This window comes from Euprymna scolopes, chromosome 10 (assembly GCF_053919585.1).
Source record: "Euprymna scolopes isolate OS-2025 chromosome 10, ASM5391958v1, whole genome shotgun sequence".
NCBI classification, from domain to species: Eukaryota; Metazoa; Mollusca; class Cephalopoda; order Sepiida; family Sepiolidae; genus Euprymna; species Euprymna scolopes.
Window position 1 is genome coordinate 94,163,389 of NC_136491.1, and position 20,884 is coordinate 94,184,272.

General features: G+C 28.0%; 1 protein-coding gene across 8 annotated transcripts in view; it reads left to right on the plus strand.

The window, feature by feature from the left end:
- The window catches only part of LOC145286143 (formin-binding protein 1-like), a 262,792-nt gene that overhangs the window by 209,263 nt on the left and 32,645 nt on the right, over positions 1-20,884 (plus strand). For 2 of the 8 annotated variants that reach the window (XM_080134869.1, XM_080134865.1), the window contains exon 10: positions 10,187-10,207. The exons of 4 other annotated variants lie outside the window; for them this stretch is intronic. In XM_080134869.1, the coding sequence (XP_079990995.1) occupies positions 10,187-10,207 (21 nt within the window). Of the gene's footprint in view, positions 1-10,186; positions 10,208-15,557; positions 15,573-20,884 lie in introns of all 8 variants that reach the window. 2 more of the 8 variants (XM_080134870.1, XM_080134866.1) reach the window with 1 other exon arrangement.

A 20,884-nucleotide genomic window follows, 5' to 3' on the forward strand; every position in this document is an offset into this window, starting at 1 on the left:
CAGCAAATGGTTAGCTTAAAAGTGTTCAGGTTAATTTTATTTAACCCATAAATGGGAACCAGACAAGTACTACCACTCAGTTAGGGTACTAATTTTTATAATTGGGGGGGGGGAAAAAAAAAAAAAAAAAAAAATTAATACATTCGCAATCTGTTAAAATTTATTTCTTTAGCATAAAACTGATATTTAAAAAAAAAAAAAAAAAAATCCTCCTCAGTGGCATATTCATCTTTCCAATATGATCATTGTTATAGAATTTATCAAACTGCTACTTTTTTTTTAGTTTTGAAATATAACTTAGTTATTAAGCATTTGAATATCAATAACTATTTCCAAACCAACTAAACCCGGAGTCATTTTAACAGTTTCTTATTGGATCTTGTTGTTATGGACTCTGGTAATTGAAGCTGTTAACAGCTTGTTTGGGATGAGGATTTAGATGTTTAATATGTTTACAGTTTTTTCATAACATTTAATATGCCATTTAAACAATCAATGTCCACTGACTTGAATGCAATTTGGCACATTACCCTCAAATTGCAAGTATTCTTCTCCAAAGTATATAATTGGGAGATATATCCTAAAAAGTTAGTTGTCTATACAGGGTGTCCCCCTCCCTCAAAGAAAAAAAATAGATTTAGATTAAAAAGGAAAAAAAAAAAAAGTGAATCACTTGTGAATGGAGATGAGTGTTCCATGATATAGAGTAATAACAGGAGATAAACAGATAGGGCAGTAGGATGAGGGGGGGGTATAAGACTTGTACATCCAAAGATACTGTTATCGGTTTCAGAGCCCATACTTCTATTTCATTGGACTAAATTAAAGGTTTTAAAATGTTCAGATCGCAACAAACTGCATTTTTCTGTTACTTCAATCACATACAGAGGTTAAGACATAAAATCTTTTAAAACCTCTGTTGATGGAAGTTGGGAATAATTTCCTACCGAAAAGAAATCCAAAATTGGCTAGATCATCCTTGTCCTTGTGTAGTTGTTCAAAGAAAGCAGATTGGACATATTTGATATTTGCATTTTTCTTTTCTTTTAATTCTTAACATGTGTCTGTAGTTTTAAACAGTTGCATATGTATGTAAACTTGCCCCCCCGCCCCGAGGGCCTCCAATATTTAAAAAGTACTTTTAATGCCATTAAACAGTAAACATAGAAATGTTTTTCATTGACTCTCATCAGAGAAGAATATCTATTAAAAAAAAAAAAAAAAAAAGTGAAGACAAAAATACACATTTAACTTTAATAATTGACAAGAGAGCAGGGAAAAATATTAATTTAATAGCGATTAGAATGTTAAAATGACCCCAAGAAAATTTTATGTTAAACAATTTTTGTACATTTATATCAATTCCAAAATCTCTGTATAATATAGTATTTAGTGAACAAGGTTTTAAAGTTTTAATTCTAATTTTATAATTAACATTAAAATAATTCAAGCTGTTACATATTGTTTACAGCAATATTTATTTGCTTGTTTGAAAGCGGGATTATTCATAAACTATTTGTCTGATTTTCAATGAGAATTTGGTGGGAAATATAACACGCCATAGAAAATGCTACTAAGTTATCGTGTGGATCTGCACAACTTTTTTCTTGAATTTTATTTAACATTGCAGCATTTTTCATTTAAAATTTTCTTCCACTAATTTCTCTGAAAATATTGTTTGGATCTTGCTGAAATTCAGCAGTATTCGGGGTAAAGAGTGATTACTGCTTTCAGGCACATATTGTGAATTTTGCATACAAGGTTCAAATTCAGTCAGAGCTGTTGCATCATTTTCACTAATACTCTTGGAAAAGGTATTGATCTTCTCCCTTCAGCTATGGTTGAAATAATATTAGATCAAGCCATATTAAGGCAATTAATCAAGAAGAATGAAAACTAAAATAAAACCTATAATCATGTATCCCTCGTTCATATGGCACACATTCATTATGCCCCTGAACAATCATCATTTACTTTGATAGTCATGTTCTCTACAATTCATGATCTACTGTCAAAAAAAAAAAAAAAGATCAAGACGGTTGATTTAAATTGATTTTAATACATTGTAAAAATTTGAAAAATTATCACTTTATATTGATAAAACCCTACCACATCCCTGTTTATTTATCTATCTGTAATAAATTTTTTTTTTTTTTTTTTTAAATCATCAAATTGTTTTCTGGTAAAAATTTTTTTTTTAGTATCCCCCCCCCCAATTTTAGTGGCATATATTTATTTATTATAGTATCTAAGTTGCCATGAATTTAATTTTATATTTCTTTAGCTATGAAATATGGGCCAGTTAGTTTTTTTCAATTATGTATTTACAAGTTTTTTTAAAAATATTTAAAATTATTGACAATTGTACATGTGACAAGATGGTGTTGTTTCAATTGATATGACTCGTCAAATTTGTCCCTCCTTTCCATCAGCAATGTGCTGACCATCTGTTAGGACTGTCTTTGATTTTACCCATTTTAAAAATCTATTGCTTTTGTCATAACTTGTTGGTGATTGGAATAGATAAAACTGATGACCAAGTCTAAATGACAACAAACAAAAGTAATCCCAGATGGGAGAGGGAATCTTAAGTCCTATCTTTTATATTTTTCTTGTATAGTTTAATCTTTAATGGTATAGGACAAATAACCAGAGTGCTTGATTGTTTGTTTAAGGGGCATATCTGAAGAGAGCTTGATATGGGTATCTAAAACGGTCTTAATTATCGGGTTTGAAACTAACAGTATCAATGACTTGTTCCATCTAAAAACTGTCTGTAAACAAAATATAAATACTCTTATTTTAGGATTTTCCTTATAATTGAGCACTCTGCTAGATTTCTCCCCCCCCCCAACCTAATATATATATATATATATATATATATATATAATCAATAGACATACTTTAATTTTCCTTTGACTTGACAGAAATACTAGAAAAGCTAATGATACCAAACTGATTCTACAGTTGATGTTTTGATAGTGTAACATAGTATAGTATATTAAGCCAGGCAGACTAAGTTTTCAGTGCATCTGTGAAATGGAAGATATCAATGGAAGATCAAATTATTTAGTTTCAATTGGAGTAGTTAGTTTTGCTGTATGACAGCTCTTCATTATTGCTAGACTTTTTTTTTTTTTTGTCAACAGTTAGTGATTTTAATGCTTAGGCTCTCGGCATAAATCATGAGTAACTGAAATCTTAATTTTTGTATAAATAGTATCAGCACAGAGACTGCTCCATTCATTCTTTATGGAAAGTTGAGCATTACTGTTAATGGTAGCTGGTGATTTTATTTATTTTGTATTGGTTATTTTGATCCATCTCTTAGAAGTTAATACTTGTATGATACTTAACTTTTATATTTAGAAAAAAAAAAGGGAAAGGAAGGAATATGAAATTTAATTTTGTGAAGCATAGAGTAAATTTGAAAAATGGGAGAAAACTATTGTTGAACAAATTTTTATGAGATTAAGTCAATAGCATAGTATCTTAACTTTGTAATGAATTTAAGATATTTTCTATTATACAAATAATTTTGCTTTTTCTATTTTATATACCTCACCCTGCCTGTCAAATTTGTTTTATTTAATTTGTTTTTCTGAAAATTGAGTTTTTGTTTTTTTGTACTTGTTAACATTTAAAAAAAAAAATGCCTGAAATCATATGGGTATAAGAAACTGAAAAATGGATGAACATATTAAAAACTGATGGTTGAGTATATAATTTTGTTATCGGTACGAATCAAGCTCCTTGAAAAAAAAAGGTATTATTCTCCGACTGCAACAATATCCTTGTCGGTTTCATTAGCACTGTTACAGATGAGTGTGCCTCACTTATTAGGGAATACACAAATAGCCAAATAACAAAATCTTCATTGACTCCAAAAGGAGGAGGTAATGCTTGAAAAGGTGGATTTATGTGACAGAACAGATATACTTTAATCTTAGCCTATAGGCTGGACGTGTGTGTGTGTGTGTGTGTGTGTGTGTGTGTGTGTGCGTGTATGCATGAAGAGAGCAAGTTTGTTCCAATTGTTATAGAAATTAATGTTGACAGTTAAAATATTGATATTTCAGTAATGATTAAATTTTTCAAAGAATTTTATGATATTCAAATTTTCCATCTGATTTTACCTAGTCATTCTGGTATAGTTACAAGTAATCCAATTGCAATATTACTGTTTTATTAGGCTTACTTTCAATAATACTGTAGGATTTACACTTGCACCGAATATCCATAAACTGCAAAGATAACCCTTTACTTTTATTTTAGAAATAAACAAAAAACAAACAAAAAAAAATAAGAATAACGAGGTTCAATACTTCCTGGGCAACATCAAAGTGCCAGCGAGTATGTATATGTACAACTTGGGTGTGAATTCATCTGTTAGACATGTGTATGTATATTTACCTTGGGGTTTCTAGACATGTCCAAAAGTTCTCAAATTTCAGTGATTGCTTGTAGAGCAAAAAAAAAAAAAAAAAGCATTGTGAGTTTTGTCCTCCATTTCTCCATTAACTGTATTAATATATTTTTGTCTCGTTAGACACTTTTAACTGGAACACTATTTTTTTCTTTTCCATTGAACCTGTCCTTAAAAATGATAAAAAATGATCTTAAATATTTCTGTAAATTGACATGTTTTATGTTGAATTTGATTAATTTTACAATGATTTATTTGAGAATATCAGTTGAATTTTTGTTTCCTTTTAAAATAAACAAAATACTCTTCTCCGAAGGCTTTTTTTCCCCACTTTTTTTTTTTCTTAATTACCTCAGGCAAGGCATATTGCCACTTTGATGTAAGTGGCTATTTGGGATCATGTCTAACAGAGGATTGGAGTTTAGCAACAAAATTTTGATTCACATTACATTTAAACTTCTGCAGATTAATACAATCAGAGAAACAGGAAATGTGGAGGGAATTCCAAAGTTTATAAGTCTAAAGGAAGAAACTAACATTAAAGGAGTGGCATTTTGCTACTTGTTTGGTTAGTCGGAAGTATGTACGTTTAGGGAACACATTTGCCATGGGTTCATCAGAGCACATACCACTAAAGTACTTACAAAACAGACTAATACAACATTGCAGTGCTAAAACAGAGGTTGGAGTTTGACTGATAGTACAGGACCTGTTAAGAGTTGACTCTTTTTTGGACCTTGTCTAAGAGTGAGACTAGTGGTACATACATCGGCCCAGATGGGCAAATTGTGGCTTTGTAAAGATATAGGATACTCTTATGTGCGAGTAATTTTCTATATTGATATAAAATAAACACCTACCCACATTCCCATTATTAGCTTTATCACGAAGTCTGGGAGGAAATACAAAGAAAAAAAAGGTGTGAATGGTGTACACGCAGTTAATGTAACAGACCTTTTAAAGGTTAATTTAGAGTCTAAGGGACTGATAAAAATTAACTTTGCCCTAAAATGTCCTGGTTGGTTCTGTTGACACTCTCACAAATAAATGTCGCAGATAAGACAAACCTCCTGCCTCTCATTCAAAATTCAAAATAACTGTTTCTTCATATACAAACAGTAACACTAAGTCCAGGAGATTAAAAAAAAAAAAAAAAAAAGAAGCTAAACTGTGTGTGCAAGCAATGTACCTGAACTGATAAGTTGGCCACACAACAAATTACCCTGGGCTGTCTCATGGATGAGAGCTAATCAGGCAGTTTTATGTACTGATCTGTAGTTCAAAAGGGCTATGACAAGAGAATATTCTTATTGTTTTGGATTCTATAAATTTCTGCCTATTTGTAGTTCATTTATAAAGCTTGAATCCATAGAATATACGGCATAATCACATTTCCACACGGGTTCTCATTGGATCACCAAAGTTAAGCAATATTAAACCAGATGCGTGACCAATTTGGGAATTCCAGGCACTCTATATAGGAGGATGTCAACACCTCCCTGCAGGAGTTGCAAAAACCTAATGTCATTATCTCCCCTAATGAAGATATACATGAGACTGGGGACTGCTAGTAAATTTCATACTCCCATGGAACTTCTGATCAAACCCGCATAGGGTTAGTGCCGTTTTCAATCAACAGAATGCTTGCCGCTAACAAACAATTGGAGCTTCACAGGTCAAAGTGAACGATTGGGAAAAGTGAGTGTTTTGTATAGAATCTTTTTGTGGGGACATGTACTTCTAGGCTTGCTTTGACCCATTCAGTTACCTCATTTGTGCGCTGGTCAGAAGACAAAGCATCTAATTATGTTTTGGGTTATGACCCAAATGGAGACTGTAAAGCTGTTGACACCAATTTGCCTGTTGTCAGTTGGCAATAGTAACAATAAAAAAATCCTCTCACACCTGAATTGACCTTTTCACATGAGCTGAGGCTTGCTATAAAATAAATTTCTTTTTCTCAGAATTAAAATTTTTATGGAAGTTAAATCAAATGATAAAAATAATTATGTACAATAAAATTGTCTTATTGTAACATTAATTTTGATTAAATTAAATACTGTGTTTACAAGAAAGTTAATTACATAATTGTTTCTTATTTATTTTCAATTAGCTCTACGTACCAGACATTGCCCTAAATTTTTGATTGTTTGCACCTTTAAAGTAGACAGCTCTTATATATTCAATTTAAAATCAGTTATTCTCTTTGCTGATTTGCATTTTGAGCGATTTAAAAATGTTTCATATTAGCCGTTATTTTTGCAGGACTAAATAATTAAAAATAATAAATGGTAGCTATGTATGTTATATTACCAGTAACACAATAAAGCAATGACAAATAAAAATTGGATAGCCAGAAACAAAGTTTGATTTGTCCATTTAAATTTGAAAATCCGACAAGATAATTTTATTAAAGGAAAACGCCTGAAATAGTAGAAATCATGATTTTACTAGATTAAGAAAATTTGGACTAGCAGTGTACAAATGTACAGCCAGGATAGTGATTAGTGAAAAAACAAACGAAAAGTTTACTAAACATATGAATTCAATAAAATATTTTGGGACTTTTTGAAAAGTTCACACAATATAATAAAGCATTAGGTGGAGATAATAAATATAATTGAAATAAGCCTGAATAAATATTTACAAATGAAATGCTTAAATCTATATTTCTCTCTGCTTTTTTTTTTTCTTTACATAATATATAGACACATGGGCATGTTTCTATTGTAAATATGTAAATTTTTTTTGTAATAGCATTCAAACAAAAATGTGCATCTACAAAAATGAATAAAAATAAAATACTACGTTGTTGGAAAGTTTTGATCCAAGTAATGCTTTTATAAATTATTTGTTCAAGAAACACATTCCCTGCAAGCAGGTCCTGGATATGACCTTAAGCTATATCCAGTGGTGAGACCCCAGCTTGCGGGCTTTGGGGAGTGTGGAGCCACCCTTTAATTGCCATTGCTCCCAGGTCCACTCTGACCCGGAGTGGTAGTACCTGTTAGGGTCCCAACTATGGGTAAAATAGAAACCGATTTGAAAACAACAAATATATTCTATTTAAAAAAATTTCTTCAAAATCTTTGGATTCGGCATTAAATAACCTGAAAAGGGTTGATATGCCGTAAAACAAAAACAACCAACCAACCCTGCAAGCAAGTCTGCTAATCCTGTAGTTTTGTGTGCCTTTATAAAAATGGAAATGATAGTTTTAAATGTGAAAAATAATTTACTGTCTTTTAAATGATTTAAATTTTTGAATTAAAATTTCTTTTTAATCTTGTATTTTTTAATTAAAAAAAAATTTGTTTTTCGTTAATATCAAAATTAAAACTTGCATGGCAAATAAAAAAAAGTAACGTATCTACATTGCTGCTGTTTAAATGAAAATTTATAATATTATGAAACTTATACATTAAAATTCTCTTTTCCCCATCTTCACCTTGGATCAAATAAAAAAAATTATGGTAAGAAGCGCGTGGTATGCATGTTTATATATATATGTATAATAATATTTTGTCTGTTTACTTCCACTTTATTTGCATGAAACTGTTTTCTGTTGGGTTAACTGCTTCCTTTAAATACTTTATACAGAAAACTACACTATTACATTTATCTACACATTATTTTATGATTATGTGAATATGTGTATGAACAGAAATGGTAGTGTTGAACTAACCTTTTATTAACAAAATATCTATTAACAGTTCATGAAGTTAATGACTATGTTCAGTATCGATAAAGATGACAAAAGTAAATAAATTTCTCATTTTAAATGTTATTGTCACTCTTGCATTTCGGTTGATGTAACCTACAGTCTTGTGTGGGTTTGCAACTGTTCCAAATGTGAGAATAACATCAAAGATGAAAACAGTAGTACGAATAATAGAAAAATATCTTTATCTACAAAATTCCAAAATATTGGAATATATAGTTTCAGCTTTTCTATGCCTTGTGTACATTTAACGAAAACTGTTTTACTATTTTCTAAAATTTATTCTAAATTGAAGATTTGCAAAAGATCGTTATATTTTCCTCACACCTCCTTAAATTTGTATAAGGATTTGTTGGAAGCATTACTTAACATTAACCTTTTTTCTTTCTTTCTTTTTTTCCATTCAATGTTAATTCACTCAATTCTTGTTTGTCCATTCAGAATTTCATGTTTTAATTCATTTAAATTGAAATAAAATAATCTGGTTGAATTGTTTGATTGCCTTTTAGTAAAAAAAAACAAACTAACTTTGGATGAATCTGATATTTTGTTACTTTAATCTAAATATTTAACAGACTAATTAGATTAACAGATATATTGCATTTGCTGTTTAATTTGTTTGTAAATTATACTTCAATAGTTGTACTTCCTAAAATAATTTTATCTTCACAATTAGAAAAATATTTTCAAACGGGAATGTTTGATTCTCTTTGTGTTGGTAACATTTGTGTAAAAAAAAAAAAAAAAAGGGCTTGAATGGAAAACCTGAAAAAGATTTTTTTTATTAAATTGCAGGTGTTATGTGGTACTAACACTGAAGTGTAAAAGAATATTTGAATTTACTGCTTTTCTAGCATAATTTTCCAAATTATTGATTATCGTACATAATTTTAATTCATTTGAAATGCAAATAATATAACATGTATGTGGTATAATAAAACTCTGATTAAATTACATATTTATTTTATATTTCTTATTGAAAAGAAAATTAGCAAACAGCCATTATAAGCCATTTAAAGATGCAAATATTTAAAGTTTTAAAAGCTTTACTTTGGTCTAAATCAATTAAAAATAAAAAAAATGTTTTAAGTATCTTCATGTTTACAATACTATTTATAAATAAATATATAATTTATATATTTAAGAAAAAGAAAAAAGCACGACAGGTAGAATTTAAAAAAAATACTATTTTGTTTTAATAATTCAGTATTCCTTTCTCTTTCGCTATTTAAAAGGCAATATCTTTAATCTAAAATCATAATATGCATTAGTTTTTTCTTTCTGTTGAACCCCTAATTGAAATAAGAAAATCGTAGCCTCAACTTATGTGATTGTGATACTAGTAGAAATGTTTCTATGCTTGTGAATTAAAAGTGAATAACTAAAAAATCAAAATAATGCATTATAAGTAAAAACCCTATTCTTACATGTCAGGTCGAAATTAGTAAGAATTCCAAAAATTATGAAAAATAATAGATCTGCTAGAATTACTTTTTATAAAAAAACAAAAACAAACTATTCTTGATACATTATTTTCTAATTTGAAATGGCGGAATTTAATTAAAAACAAGGGAGATAAGTTGGTTTGTCATATGGAATTGAAGAAACATTTTTCTTTTCTATTGTAAAAAAAAAAACTTTAAGGATAAAAACTTGCATCAAAAGAATAGCAGTTTATTTAAACAGCAAACATTAAATAAGACATAACAAACCATACATATTGAGTTTTCAAGAATTAAATTTGAAATACTAGTTACCTCCCCTGAATTCTGAAAACTTTTAAAAATTAACAAATGTGATAAAACCGCATTTGATAAATTTTCTTTTTCTGCTCTATCATTTTTCATAATTTTTGGAACTTTTACTAATTTCAACATAACCTGTGGGTACGTAATAGTGTTTTTACTTTTTTACATTTCATAGATATCCACTTACAAAGCACGAGCACTGATGTGTTTAAAATGATCAATCACATAACTGGGATATATTTGCATATAGTGAAAATCTATTTCACAACCGAAAACATTTTTTTCTTTTAGGGAACATGGATATCAAAATCTGTGAGTGTTGATCACATTTAAGTCTTCCCATGTATTTTAAACCAAAGCTTGAATATATCTCGCTGTGAATATGCACTCACACTCCTGTTCTTTTGATGTGATGTGCAATGGCACAGTAGCTCTCTTTTTTTCATAGTACATAATACCCTAACCAAAGTATTATGCTTCACATTTCAAACCATGGAGAATTCTGATCTGTAATATTGTGATATTAAAATATTTTGTTCTGTAGTGGATTTATAAGCTTCAATATTGGAATCAAAATGTCCACTAATTAAACAATTATATTTAAGAAGTACATGTAAAAATAAATTAAAATCTTTGAACATTTTTTTTTCTAGTTTAATCAGATTTTGAATTCATACATTTATGTTAAAGGTTTTCAACAAAAACCTATACTGAATATATCAATGAATCATTATATATTTTGTCAAAAGTTGCTGGTATCATCAGTTTGCCATTCTAATTAGAATTGAACAGGACTCTCCATTGTTTGCCTCTTCTGTCATTGATTCATAATTATGGTATTGATTTCCATCTTGTCTCTATGATGACATCTATGAATTCAATATTGACATGCAGAGTAACAGTTGTATTTTAATAAAAACCTTAGTTCAATAACTATTCACATCAGGTTCAAGCTTTCTTTATTAAATTTGAGAAATCTTGATCATGTTAGTGTATCAAAATAAAATAGTCAAGCTTACTATCAATGTTTTGCTTGCAGTTTAAGTATTTAAACATTTTCATCTTGGCTACTTTTTATTTTTTTCTTACAAAAAAATATTTGTAGATATTTACCCTTTTCCTAAATGCAATTAATGGAAAATAAATAAGTTTTTTTTTTTTTTTCACCAACATTGGGTGATTTCATATTACTATATAAATATAACATAAAATGATCATGGTTGTAAAACAACATAGTTTAAGACAAAAATGAGTAATTTTTTCGGTATTTCCAAAATCAACACCATTTTGGAAATCAAAAATATTGTTCTATCCTATGTTGTATAGTCAACAATTGGGTTAATCACTTGATGTTCTATCTATATAGAAAAGTGATTCTAAAATCAAAAACATTTTTTCCTTTGGGTTATTTCAAGGTTTTGATGTGTATTCTCACAAAGAAAAATGTTTTTTATTTTTCCATTGACAGAGGCGGGGGGGGGGGGTAAAGGGTAAAAATTTACCGAAATGTTTTATTCACTGACCAGTCACTAGTTTTTTTGTTTTTTTTTCAGTGATGAACTAATAATCAAATTTTTGTTTTCACTTGAATTTTGTAATTTTAAAAATGAAAGATTGCAGCTCAATCAGCCTTTACGCCTTTTCTCTTTATGTCCTATTTTATTTACACATTCTGGATTCATTTATATTTTGTCGTTCAATTACTGTGATTCAATCGTTATTTCACTTTCACAATTACACATTGCATAGCATCTTACAAATCATTAAAAACTAATAAGTTATGTTAGAATTTAGAAAACAAATGTAATAGTCATTAAAGTAATTTTCTTGTTAAAATTTTTAAAGTATATTTTAGTTCATAAATTGTAATTAACATTTCTAATAGATATTTCAGAATGTTATTAAATACACCTTTAAAAATAGTGAGAAAAAAAAATTGTTTGGCTTTTGTATACTAATTTGTTAAAGTTATGAACCCTAAAATTTGGAGTACAAAAGGGGATCAGTTTTGCATAAACACAGTTGAAATCATGAACTAATTCATAACAAAAATATGTTTAAACTTGTTCTTCTGATTCAAGTTTACATTTTTTCTCCCCTTTTATATATCTAATATATTTTGCTTGCTTGAACCATCGCTGCTTGCTTAAAATAGTCCTGCTGTTGCAAACCACAATTGAAAGAAATTTTATAACTCTAAACTGATTCAATTTTTCTCAAATTAAGCATTAATTTGCTTTTACCATGTATTTTTTAAGCTGCTGCTTGCTTAAATTTTTTTCATTCATATACTTAATCATTTAATTTTAATGAAATTTCTGATGTATATCCCTTTAATGTGGCTATGGATATTGTTTATTTCTCAGGACCAGGGTGAGTGTTCCTTGAATGCTTTTCTCTTGGACGATAGTTGAAATGTATTAAGGAATGAGATGGCAATCATTTCAAATTGAAATAGTTATTACTTATAGATTCATTTTCCTTAGCTATGAATTGTTTCTTAAAAAGTCACACAAAAGGGTTTCATACTATGATTGCAGTGGCGGAATGTATGAGATCAGACTCTGGCAATTCCAAAGACTATTTGACTTGGGCAATTTTAAAAAAGAATGCAACTCTTATATTTTCAATATTCAGACGATCTGTTAATTCTTGGAGATTAAATGATTTTGACACATTCCAAACCCTTTGATGTTGCAACCTCTCGCTATCAGATTCTTAAATGTTTTTTTCCTTAGTTCTAACCAGCAACTGTGTATATCTATTCAGAAATTTAGTCACATGACTAAACTAACCAAATTTATACCCGTGTATTAGACAATAGTTGAACTTGGTGCCAAATCTTACAAATGCTACCCAAGTTATGCATTAGGAAGAGCATTCTCCTCTTCAAAAGCATATTGTCATGTGATGCTCACTTGTGATGGCTTTTAAGAGCAATATTTGTCTTATTTTTTATTTTTATTTACTTTTTTTTGTCAAATCTAGTCTGTGTTTTTCTAACTTTTTCTTTTTAAATTAATTTGTTCTAAAAACTTTTAACTTATGTAACTAATCGGCCATATCAACTAATCTTATTAGAAAATGTTTGTTGATGTTATCCAGATTGTATTTAGACAGAATTACTAGAAGTTTTCTAATCAGAAAATTTCTAATTCCTATAGTAAATAAACACTTTGTAAGGCTTGGAATTCTTCAGCAGTTCAGATTATTGATTCATTTATAAATAACATTTTTTTTTATTGTTGATTAATACATTAATAAAAGGTTCCAAACCAGAATTTTATTTTATTTTTTTCATTATAATTAGAATTTTATTTATTTTATTTTCATTCTATCTAAAAATTTGTAATGCTTTTTTAAAGCACTTGGGTAATACAATTAGTACCAAATTATCAACATTTTAAGTTTGTTGGAAATTAGAAAACATGTAGTCTTGATCTATTGGTTCAAAAGCAAAAATTCATTGTCTATAACAAAAAAGCAAGCTTCAAATATGTGAAAATTCCTTATAAATATAAGTTTATCTTATAAATGAAAATTAGTCACAATGGAAGCAGTAATTGTTTTTAAAAAAGTCACAATCTTAACCTTGGGCAAAATCCTATTACCTTTCAACAAAAACAAGTGTTACTTCAATTGTTCATAGAAGATTCCTTTCAACAACTAACATATTGAATCTTTGTAGTATGATTCAAAGCACAGTAGATATAAAACTATATGTATATAGGTATATTTTAATAGTAAATCAATAAAGTGATTTGGGCCGTGTAAAAAAAAAAAAAAAATTATTTGATAAGACAAAGTTCATTCACTAGTTTTTTTATTTTTTATTTTTATTTTTTCGAAAGACAACTTAAAATCCGATAGTAAGGAACCACATTGACGAGCGGCCTTTTTTCATTGATTGAAACGTTCTTATATGCATAGATACACAGTATCATTAAATAAAGTTGAAAAACCTCAACATTAAAAATAAATTACTTGTAACTGAAAATAGTAACCGGAAAAGAATTGTACATTTATGAAGAAAAAAGGTTAAATGTTTCCATCCAAATGTTATCAAAATATCCCTTCTCCAAAAAGAAAGTCTTTGTAAGTTTCTACTGATGGGAAGTTTACTATCTCTACCCATTTTCGCACACTAAACTGGCTGATTTGTGATACCTGCTATAAATATTGAATGTTGCTTTTTCAAAAGAATGTAGCATTACAATTGACTTGAGAAAAAGAATGCATTTTTTTGTCTATTTGCTGCACAGTCCTATTCAACTTGTTGTAAAATATAATGGAATACATAATACAAGAGTTATGTATTTAGAAATTTAAAAATTCTTTTTAAACCATATCAAAATCTTAAAGATTAAGTTAGAAATTGGTAATTGAACAGAATAAGTTAGGAATTCAACAATGTTGCACTAAAACTGGCAATCAGTTTGTGAATATTGCATTCATAATTCCAAATGAGTGTTGATTGATCAGTATTTTTTTTTTTTTTTACTATCATACAATAAATCATTTTTGAAGTTTAATACTGTAAGCAAGTAAATCAATACAAGTAAATTTAACAATAAAATTGCAGCCTCTTTTATTAAATTAACCGTTATATTTCCACAAATCCAGATAGTAACAATGGTCAAGTCTTTATTCATTTTTAAAAAGCTGTATAAAGGCGGAACATTTTGTATAATGTTTGTCACATTGGTTTTCCTATATTGATTATCCTTGATATCCATTCTTCTGGTTTTATACCTACTAGTACAATTAGGAATGTGAATCCTCTACGTTCTAGCAGAATTACCATCACTCCTTAATCTAGAAAAAGCAGATTTCCACTTAAATCTTTAGATTTGAGTTCTGTTTTTTGACAGAAATAAGTTTATACTTTTTCACAAAAAAAAAAAAAAAAAAAATGAATAAATAAAAAATTAAAAAAAAAAAAATGTTAATTTTACAATGAAGTCAGATTTCAAGATATTTATGAAGGGGGTAGAGAAGTTAGATGACTTTTGTGTCATCAAATAATGACTTCCCCTTTCTCTGCCCACATACGCATCCCATATTTTTCTCTTAATTTTGATTTAGTGGAAATTCATTGAAAGTTTTTTTTTTAGGAGAAATGTTTACTTTTACTATTTATGCAAATAAAATTTAATTGTAAATCCTTCTCCCTGTTTAGGGAGCTTATATTGAGCAAAGTTACTCTATTAGCAATCTTTAAATATTTAACTGTTGTGTTCTTTTGATATATTTGTTCTATCAAGTAATAATTATATGCTTATGAGTAAAACTGGAAGAGAATTTAGTGTTTTTTAAATGTATTTATTTGTATCATTTTATCTTAAAAATTAAAAATAAAGTTAGATGCAATCTCACAATTCAAGCTGGAAAAAAAATCCAAATTTTTTCTTTTCCAAGAATTGAGTGTATTTCATATCCCTTTTTTCTGTTTTTATTTGTTTTATTTTACTTTTCTTTATTTCTAAATTTGATTTTAAAAATGTTTTTGTAGTAATGTTATGTTAGCAGACAACATCTCTGTTGTATATTTGTAAATTTTGTCCATCCATGTTGTATTATGCCATGTTTTTTTTTCCCTCTCTTGTAAACACGCGTCTATATGTACATACATATATTTGTCTTTTTTTTTTCTTTGGACAAGATCATAGGAATGCTGGTATGTATTTTGTGTGCTTTAAGTAGTTTTGTTATCTTTTACACCCCAATTGCATGTACTGATAGTTTTAAGATTTTTGTATTGTTTTCACAGTTATTGCTGTAAATACTCACATCTCAAATATGTTTTTATTCTGCACATAATAGGTTCATACATACCATTTTGCTCCATTAAATATTCAGATTTATTTGCTGGTACATTGAAAACCTACTTTATTATAGACATGTTTTTTTACTTAATCCCTGCATAATTATGGCCTGATGTATTTTAAATAAATTTTTTTTTTAATTACCCCCCTCCCTTCGAAATAAAATATTAAAATGTGTCATTAACATGTTATTCTGGTTTTATTTTATTTATTTATTTCTGTTAAAAATATCTTCATACTACCTGTTTCTGTGGTTTTAAGATTTAAAAAATTTTTTTTTTTTTGCTTTAAAATGAGAATTATTCAAGAGCTTGTGTTTTGTCTTGATTCTTTGATTTCGTTTTGATGTCAGTAATTTTCTTTTAACAGCAAATAATTAGAATGTTTTCAAAATTTACTACACATAGTATAAAGACACAAAAATAAAATAGAAACATTTACACCTATAAATTTTGTTTGGAATTATGTTTGTGATCACCCTATAACTGGAAATTCCCATTTTTTATACATAAATAAAATTTGTTACAGAGGTTTTCTTAAATAGAGAACCGAGAACTAACATTGAAAAGATAAATTACTAACTCTTAATTATTTTTAGTACTGTGTGTTCTCATTACAAAAATTTTCTTCACTATTTTGATTAATTTTGATCATGTGATTGAGATATACTGCGTTCACCCTTTCTATTAGTGCTAAATCATTTAGAAATTGTCAAATTAAATATTTTTTAAAACTTGTATCTTAACTCTCTCTCATATATAATCATTCATTTATCATGTTTCCCTTGTTCAGGGGTTAGACAAGTGTGTATAAAATTTATAACAGAACATATTTTGCTAAAGCAAATTTTGTTTACATAATGAGATTTTAATGTATAACCAAACAAAAAAAATATACCCAAATTAAAAATATATTTAGATATATTTTAAGGAATAAAAGTATCTGTGCGAAATTTTTATTAAATATACAGTTGAAAGCAAAACTCATTTTCTTTACAAAATATTTTTTATAACAAAAGCATAAATGAAAATGTGCCATAAAAGTTAAACTGAGTAAATTAATAAAAATAAATAAAATGATTGTGTGAAACCATTTTGATGTTCTTGCACCTCTTCCTTTTAATTTTCAGTCTATCATTTATTATATACAGAAGATCACCAATATTTTATACATATATTATTCACTGCTCATGTCTTTGATGTTGTTTTTTTTTTCCTTCTAAATACTTCTTGACACTTGAAAGTCATTCAGCATAACTATCATTGATGATCAGAATAGATTACTTCTCAAACATATTTTAAGCAGCCATTGTTTACAAATTATCGATAATTATGTTGAGGAATTTTTAATTTTGCATGTTTTTTTCCCTCCATAGTTGAAGTGAAATTTTAAAATTCTTTCAGCAAATCCCTTTTTTTACAAACTAAACTTATTCTCTAATTTTGTTTTTGTGCATTAATAAAATATTCACGCCATCAAAATGTTGCTACTTTATTCGGAGTAAATGACCAACTATTTTTATGTTAATTTATTAAAACCAGGATTAAAAAAAAAAAAAAAAAAAAAAATCGGCCATAAAAGTATGTACTGTGGTTGTGTTTTTTTAATCAGATTAAAATGTTAGTTTAAGGATTCTGTTGATTAAGTTATCAAAACAAATCGTGAATAATCAGTTTGTATTTTCTCTCAGATTTTCGAATCATTTATATTATAAATTTAATTTTTACATTGTAAAAAGCTTATTTATTCCAGGTACATGTTTGCTTGTGTGTGTGTGTGTGTGTATATATATATATATATATATATATATATATGTTAAATAAACTTTTTGACCTTTCTGTCTAGTGGAAGTCTAGGCAAACATTGCCAGTATACACCAAGGAAAAGTTTCTTCTGATTGATACTTTAAACACTTTTAAAAATTTCAATGTAAAGACTAAAAAAAATGTTTTTAGTACAAGACATTAAAAACATTCAAAAGTGAAGACTATTTTTAATGTAAATTTTTAAAATATTTTTGTATTATAAAACCATTCTGAAATTCTTTCTTTTTTTTTTAACTAAAGACTAACAAATATATTTTGATAACATTTTTAAAAAACTAAAACCATTCTGAAAAAGAAGCATTTCAAAGTAAAGACATTTTATGCAATGTTTAAAAATTAAATCGTAATTATTAATCAGAAGGGACTTTTCCTTTGTATACATTGAATAAGACCTCCTTTAAACAAATAGTGGAAGTCAGAAAGAATTTTATTTAACATAACCTGTGTGTGTATTATATATATTCTCACACACACATACACACACACTTTAAGTGTTTAGTTTGCTAATGAGCAGCTGATTGTGACAACTTTTTGTTGATGTAACCTCTGCTTTCAAAGGGTTGTATCATGACCATAGTAGGTACTATCCCCTGCAATGAAAGATGGTACATGAATAGAACTAATAGTATAGTTTTGTCTTCAAATCTCCACTTATTACTTTTTTTTTTTTTTTTTGAAAGATGCACATTTTGTAAAGCAAAAATAATCATATGATGTAACTAGCATGAAATGTTACTTTTAACAGAACAAAGTTTTAGTTTGCCTACCTTTCATAATTTCCCATGATGCTCTGTTTGCAGTTGTCTGATATTGTTTGGAAAGTTGATGCCACTTTCCATATGGATTTCAACTTTTATTTAAACTGTTTGTTCTGCATACAACTGTTCACTAATGTTTATACAGACAAACTTTAAAGTTATATTATTAGAATTTATGTAAGAATGTTTTTGTTGCATGTAGTTTGTATTTCATCCTTATTGTGTAAAAATAAGGTAATAATTACTATTACTGACATCAATTATTGGGAAATTTAGTAAAAAATTATTTTGCTTTACTCATTTGTAACCTATTTGCATTAAAAAAACCCCCAAAAAACCCTGTTTATAATAGAAGTTATAAGCCTTTAAAGTTTGCGTGAATAGCAATTCTAAGCAAAATAGTCATCTTTGTCTACACTGTTGACTAAACAAAGATGCTTACTTTGCTCAGAATCAGTATTTATGCAAACTTTAAAGGCATTTATATAATGTAGATAGGTGACAATTCCCAACTGCATTTAAAAAAAAAAAAAATAATAATAATTTGTTAGTATAATAGTAATGATTGCAAAAAATGTCTTTAAATGTTTATACAATCATGATTTCTTTGAGATAATTTTAATGAAATATAATCAGGGTTTGACTTTTTCTTTAAAATAATTTTAATCTCTTTTAGATTAAAATTATTAATCACAGTACAAATTTTGAGAAAAACCAAAAAAAAAAAAAAACTTTTTATTACTCGGATAGAATTTTGATTTGATTTTTTTATTTAATCTACCTGAATTATAAACTAACGGAACCATGTATTTGGAGTATTCAGACTTGGATGTTATTCTCATAATATTTGAACCAATCTCTCACCATCTTTATGTGCATCTTGTCAAACTCTGGCATCTATATAGAACTTTCAACTGAACCGTTTATAGATATTGGCAACAAAGGATAAATGTGTTCAGTAAAAATCAAAGTCGTTTGGAGGTTCAAGCATCCTGACATGCGATATTAAGAATTCTGTTAGGTTACACCTAATGGAACAAAAACTATTTACCTCTGTGGATTAAATTCGAGTTCAGTCAAAAATTCGGTGTAAATTCCATAGTTACACAAGATGTACCTGAAGAAAGTCAGGCTACATAACACGAGATGAGAACAGCAATCCAAATGATTCAAATAATATAACTTATCACTCTTCATCTAAAAACACTTGGAACATAACTGAACCATGTTAAATTGTTTTCACAGTAATAAAAACGAACCAAAAAAAAAAAAAAAAAAACCCCACAATTCTTGATTTTCTAATCATAAACACTGCATGTTTTATGTTGTGGTGCATTACTAGTTGATTTATTTACCACAGATCCAGGAGTTGTGGAGCCCTTTTAGTTGCATTGATTTTAGTTTCTCTAAAGAATATCTAATCACGTATTGGCAATACTCGACTATTATTTGTTTCATCAGCAGTTTAATGATTGTAATAATTTATAATTGTTAGATCATTAATAATATCAAATAGTTTGACAACCTAGTTTGTTTTTTTTATATATAAAAATAAGATCTTATTAGTGAAATCTTCCATGATAAAACCTTCACAAAATTTGTGTGCTATATTACTCACTCATTGCATCCAGAAACTCTAATTCAGAGAAGTCAATGTCCTTCAGAAAAATTTTTATTTATTAATATGAAGCCTTCTAACCTGTTGCTTGACCTCTGGGCACTACAAAAACACTTTTTCAACAGGTTCATTGTATCAAGAAACATCTCCAGTCAGTGCCAAAAGTTATTGTTGAACAATTGCAGATATGCATGGTAGGCAACCATACATCATTTTTGTTACATGGTCTAGCCACAATATGTTGTAGATGACATGTAACATCTTGATGTATGATCAATCAAGTTGCTTAAGTCGAGCCATATTTTGTGTCCATAAATTTGATGTATCCGACTGATTCTTTAGAAAATTTAATTTTGCCTCATTCTTGAAAGTTCTCAAATTTTGTTTGAAAGTGGATAGCACATAACACCTGGCCAATATGCATCTTATCATAACCATTCTTATTAAAAAATAAAATTAAATATGTAAACAAAACTTTTGCTAATTGTTTATCCATGTAATCTATCACATTTATCTTGCTGTAAAAAAAAAAAAAATTAAAATGTAACTTGCCATTGGATTGATTCCATAAGTCTATTAGAATAGTCTTATTGACTAAATAATTTGTTAGCATTCTCTTCTACTTCATCACTAAGTGTATTAAAAAATAAAGACATGATTATTGTTCTTGATTACAGATTCTAATCCTTTCAAGACACTAATTCAGCAAATATATATTTGTAAGCCTTAAATGATCAGAAAATAAGAAACATGTTAAATGTATATTTGAAGTAAAGTATACTTTTTGGGATCTAGTGTAATAGTGCCTCTATTTACTTATCTTCTCATGAATGCCAAGTTTTTTTTTTTTAAGTGTGTGTGTCCAGCTCTAAAAGGGACACTCTATCTGGATTGGGAATTTTTTTTTTTATTTCATCACTCAAAGATCTTTCTCTTTACTGACAGAGAACAGAATAGACAAA